This window comes from Mesoplodon bidens, assembly GCF_964165515.1.
Source record: "Mesoplodon bidens genome assembly, chromosome: 2".
In the NCBI taxonomy this organism is placed as follows: domain Eukaryota; kingdom Metazoa; phylum Chordata; class Mammalia; order Artiodactyla; family Ziphiidae; genus Mesoplodon; species Mesoplodon bidens.
Genome location: NC_138177.1, coordinates 146,847,303 through 146,853,302, shown reverse-complemented (window position 1 = coordinate 146,853,302; position 6,000 = coordinate 146,847,303). Strand labels below are relative to the sequence as shown.

The 6,000-nt window shown below is 35.5% G+C and overlaps 1 protein-coding gene across 3 annotated transcripts in view; it reads right to left on the bottom strand.

Annotated features, from left to right (window-relative positions):
* Window positions 1-2,704: 2,704 nt before the first annotated feature.
* SPATA6 (spermatogenesis associated 6) overlaps window positions 2,705-6,000 on the bottom strand; it is a 148,799-nt gene continuing 145,503 nt past the window's right edge. For all 3 annotated transcript variants that reach the window (XM_081220262.1, XM_081220263.1, XM_081220264.1), the window contains exon 13: window positions 2,705-2,948. In XM_081220262.1, the coding sequence (XP_081076388.1) occupies window positions 2,768-2,948 (181 nt within the window). In that variant the 3' untranslated portion in view covers window positions 2,705-2,767. The remainder of the gene's footprint in view (window positions 2,949-6,000) is intronic.

The following is a 6,000-nucleotide window of genomic DNA, read 5'->3' as shown; positions in this document are numbered from 1 at the left end:
TCTTTCATATTAAGCCTAGTAACTATTACTAGATTTTAGGGGATATTAAAAAAAGATTAAGAGAAAAAACTACTGTACCTTTTTGATTCTTTCAATGAGAAAAGGCAACTATTAGTACTTAAAGGTTTTACTCTTAAAAGATAATACAGGGCTTCCCTGGTGGCGCAGTGGTTGAGAGTCCGCCTGCCGACGCAGGGGAAAACGGGTTCGTGCCCCAGTCTGGGAAGATCCCACATGCCTGGGAGCGGCTGGGCCCGTGAGCCATGGCCGCTGAGCCTGCACGTCCGCAACGGGAGAGGCCACAACAGTGAGAGGCCCGTGTACCGCAAAAAACAACAACAACAAAAAAGATAATACAACATAAGAATTCACAGTAATAGTTAAGGATAGCAACAAAAACCACTCTTTCCCCTAGGGAATGGAAATAGACACTTAGCAAAGATGTTACATATGTGGAAATTTACATCTGATCCTTCAGAGAGATGTCAAATTTAATCCATAAGAAAATGTCTTTCAAAATATCACTTTCTAAAGTTCCCCTTTGAGACCCATTTTTTGGTGGCCTTTGTATGACAATGGCAAATATAGGTGCAATAAGTAATTTTTGTGATACTTACTCACTCAGGAGATTTTATATGAGAGCAAATATTTTCCTTAAAGTTCATATTTGTTCTTTTCACCAGAAGCAACTGTTAAAGGGAGGAATTTTTCATTTGTTTCTACCAAAGGGGAAAAAATGCTAAGTTTCGTTGAACATATGATTTTTTTAAAAAAACATCATTCAATGTTGACCTTCAAAAGCTTATACAAAACATCAACATATAACTTATAGTCAGAGGGTAGCTCAGTGATTGTGTAGTCCAGTATTTCCCTGACTGTGTCCACATGTACCTGCAGATGGCATTTCAGAGGAAGTATGGGGAGTTAGGGGAGGAGAATGGGAAGGGAAAGATAACCATAACAACAGATATTGTTACACACTCAATTTAGTTTAGGAAATTCTGTGTTAATTCAATAAATATTTAATGAGCACCAACTATGTGTCAGACTTTCTTCTAGATGCTAGAGCAAAACATATTTATGCCAAGATTTCTTAGAGCCTCTAATGTGCTACTGTTTACTATGACTAAGATGACCATATGTAGTTTGCCCGGACAGCTCCAGTTTACCACTGTTTTTTCAGCATCAGTAGCACCCCCTTTCACTCCTGTTATCATATGCACGACTCTCTAAGTTTGAGGGGTGTGAATATAGTGCATAGATTTTTCCTAAACTTACATGACCAATGAAATACTTATATTTCCTATAGCCGTCTCCTAGAACAGTGGTCTACAGAACATGGTTCAGGAAATGCTGACCTACTCCATTCTCTCCATTTGATAACTGAGGAAACTAAGGACCAGAGATCTAAAGTCTAGGACACCTGGCTCCTATCTCTGATGTGCTTTCCAATACCTTGCAGATTGCCGCAGATAAAACACTCAAACACAAAGTAAAAAAGTCTTATTATTGGATAACAAGTAGTATGTATTTTCTCCTATTACAAAAATAAATCCCCCTATTTTACATGCTGATTCCAATTTAAATAGAGCTTAACTCAAGTTTTTTCTTTTAAGATCATAACTATAAAATTAACCAAAGATGGAGTCAATGAGAAAACATTACCTTGTAGTCAACTCTTTAAGCTTATAAGCCAAGTTTACCATTTCCTATTCTCTGCTTTTCTTCCACTCACTCTGGTGAATACAAGGTAACGATTTCTTCATATCTTCAAAGCCTCACAGGCCTCACAGGTGTGTTTGGGGTGTGGGGGAGAAGCTAATTTTATCAACTAACAACTTTCTAGTACAAAGAGTTACGCTCTAATATTTTCCTCCCCTTTATGGTTCCAAGTGTCCTTTAAAGTAAGGATGCTACTTTCTTGGGCTATTTGATACCTATGAAAACTCTAAAGAGATGAAATTACAATATAAGTCCCTTATTCTTTCTGAGTCTCTACAGGCTTATTAACAAAAGGCTATTTGCTGATTCTGGATGCACCAAAGATATGGCTGTAGAAGAAAATCATGCAAAAAATTCTGTCTTTAAAAATCAGTTATTCACATTGTGGATCACCCATGGCCATTCCTATTTCTAGCTAACTGTTAAGCATTTTAAGTAACTTAGGTAGTTCTTTTAGAGAAGAGGGAGTGAATGATTATAGAAACTTTAAAAAGAAAGCTGTATCTTAGGAGCTAAGACATATCAATAGCCTTTTCTGATGGAGCAAACGGTAGAAAATACTGGTTAAAACAGGGTTTAAACTCCTGGGAAATTCACCTTCGTACAGCATATCTTTTTGCTCATGACCAAGAAAAGGGAGTTAATAATAATAATTAAATCTTAGACAAGATAACCAGTCAAGTAGGTGAAAAGAAAATTACAAGGTGATTAAGGCAGAAGAACATTTCTAGAGAGAATCTGTTTTTGGATTTGTAGCTGGTGATATGAGACAGATGTGACAGAACAGCCTTCTCAGAATCAGAATGGAGGTTGTGATTGTGTTGCAGAGCTTTGACTTTTAGAATATAGCATTCTTTACTGTGATTGGAAAAAGAAGGTTTGCCCATGATAATTTATCATTTGAAGTAATAAACTTATTCAAGTCTAACTACTGTACTCAATTAGAACCACCTGTTTAAAAGAAAAGGAATACAGAGACTGATCACATCAAACGTTTTCATTGAGAAGTTGACAAGGACACTCATACAGTTTATCACCACTGGTCTCAGCAGCTTTCCTGTGTATGAGAAACAGAACTACAGGCCTTTTTGTATAAGTTCCTGTACATCTTCTCCATGCTGTTCTCAAAGATGGGTCGGTAGGATTTTCCTTTATAAGAGGCTGCCCTGTTGGACCAGTATTCGCCATCATCCAAATGGAGAGTGCCATGTGGCTGCTGAAGTGAGCTATGAAAAAGGATATAAAAGATTAAAACAATGAGGAAACAAAATGAGAGGTAGTACTATATAAATCAAATATTTACTAAGTACTTTATAGGTGGGTGGTACTCTGTTTGGGCTTTGAGATATAAAATGTGACAAGGCTTATGCCTTCAAAGAGTGACACTATTTGCATGCAACAATTACAAAACAATAAAATGAAAATGGTATGTGAGAGTTAAAAAGAAATTCTGAGAAGAGAGAGAGGTGCGGCAAGGTAAAAGCAGGGCACAGATGGTATGGTATGGCCAGTTGTGAGAGTGCTTGGCCTCTAAAGTCAGGCAGACCTGGAACTGAATTCCAGCTCCGTCTTTGTAAGCTGTGGGAACCTGGGCGATTTATCCAATTGTCCAGGGTCTCAGCTTCCTTTATTGTATTTTTGCAGTATTGTTGTAAATACGTAAAGTGAATAGTACAGTGCTTACCTGGCACACAAAAGTTATTAAATATAAGGCACTGAACTACTAGGTACTTTATATATATTTATACATATTTATAAAAAATCTTACAACCCTCTGAAGTTGGTAACTGTGGAAACTGAGACTCAGTGAAGTCAAGTGACTTGCCTAAGACTATTCAGGTAGTAAGCGGCAGAATGGAAAAGGATACCATTTCTGTGGCTCTAATGTCCTTTCCACTGTGGCATGCTATTGTCCTCAAGGAGGAGTAGAAAATTCGACTGAATATGAATCACTTTTAGAAAACGGAAAACAAGGTGGAATAGTCTGTATTTGAAGCGATAGAGAAATACTGTTATTTTGAGGGTGTTGAAGAAAAAAGAGAGAGAACAGATAGAAGCTATAAAATAGACCAGGGCTAGGCTCATCGTAATGGGAATAGAGAAGAAAAGGCAACTCTTTCTGAAGGCTTGATAGTGCTTTTTTTTAATTTGCTAGAAATAAAACATTGACTTTTTAAAAGACTGAGTTTATTTTATTTTTTAAACAAATAATGAACCTACTTTAATAAATTAAGTACTTGTTATAGATAAGACCCCTCAGGCATGTTAGAGATTATGGAGTTTGTGCCATATAAAACTGTATGTCCTTGCTATTAAATGTTACAAATATTGTCTTCATATATTTGGAATCTCACTCCACACAAAGCAAACAATTTCCTCCCTGACTTATCAGTCCCATGATGTTACTTGTGAAATGTGAAATATCAACTCTTGGAGCTGGATATCTGTAAAAAGAATTTGCTATTTCACCCGAAGTCAACCTACCACCTGAACTCAATAAAAGTGGTCACAAAAAAAGGCACAAAGTGGCTGTGTTATCATTCTTAGAGCTTTCCACAGTGTCAATGAGGATGTAAAGTAATGAGAATACTTACATACATACTTTGTAAAACCATTTGGCATGAGTCAGTAAGGTTAAATATGCAACTTCAACCCAACCACTTGGCTCCTAGGTACCCTGGCAAAATTCTTGCATATGTGTACCAGGAGACATGTACAAACATGTTCATAATCACACTCTTCATAATAGAGCTAAGAACTGCAAGCAACCTAAATATCCATCTACCTTAGAACAAATAAATCAAGTTGTAGTGAATGTATACAACGGTATAGTATACAGCAGAGAAAATGAACTATCTATAGCTACATGCATCAATATAGATGAAACTGAAAAATCAACTGAGTGGAAAAAAAGGAAACACAATACACAGTTATAATTACATTTATATAGAATAGTTTAAAACAAGGAAAATTAAATAATTTATTGCTTAAGGATAGATACATGTGTGGTGTAACTATAAAGAAAAAAAAGAGAAGGGTTATCAGAAAAGTCACAATAACAGTTATCTCTATGGAAAGAGATGCAATTGGTTAGGGGCATAGGTGGCTTTATTGGTATAGGTTATGTTCTATTTCTTAAGCTGGATGATGAGTAAATGGATATTCATTTTATTGTTGTTGTTATTTAGGACACACAAATCTTAAATATATTCCTCTGTTACAGTTGATATATTTTATAATAATATTTAAAAATTCACTTCTGTGAATCATGACAATAGGTCTATTTCCTGATGGCTTTGCTAAAATGGGATTCTACTTCATACTTTCCAGCAATATTACTAGATCCTATCAAACTTTCTTTACACCTGGCACCATCTCTTTCACACTGGAAAATTTTGAAAATAACAAACATGATTATCCTTATTTTTACCTTGTTCATTCAGCTTCAGAGAGGTAATTAACACAATTTCTAATAATGTTAGTATAATCTTTAAAATTTTTCAAAAGGCCTTAGCCAAGTCTCAAGACTATTGCTTTCATATAGTTTCCACCTTTCTTTCATTAGCTTTGCTTAAGAAATAGTCTAGCCAACTGAATACAATGTCTTTCATAAAATTTCTCACCAAGCCTAACTCCTGCTGAAACAGTCACTCAAAACACTTTTTTGGACAATTTGAGTCAAGTGATAGAGAAATCATACACACAAATACATTAATAGAACTTCTTCTGCATGTACTTTGTACCTCTGCAAGTATATCTATCAGCCTAAGTCCCCACATTTGCCTCTGTTCCCTGATATTACTTCAGGAGTCCCACATGTGTTTTGTTTGTTTAGCTGTATTTGGTTTATTTATTGCTTTTTTTGTTTTATGTCAAGTCATGCACTAATTAATATTTCACAAAACACAGATCTGTCCCTAATCTCCCTGTTGTCCACAGTCATCAACTTTACTTCATACTGATGGTCAGATGATAATGTTCTTTTCTGAACTCTATATTTGCCGGGCTAGTTAGTTCTACCACAATAAACCTAGTCAACAGAAATTTGAATTTTTATTAAGCTACTACCCAAATCTCAGAAAGGTAAGTAATAGTAGGGCTGATAACTTTAAAAATCATTGTGTAGGTTTTTCTGAGATTGTAAATCAAATTCCTAATCCCTATCATAAATTATCATATGAATGAATAAATGAATAAATAAAATTCAGAAATCTTTTTAGGAGTAACTGTGAACCTGATAAGGGTCTGTAAAAAAGAGTTAAAGTGGCCAAAACAGAC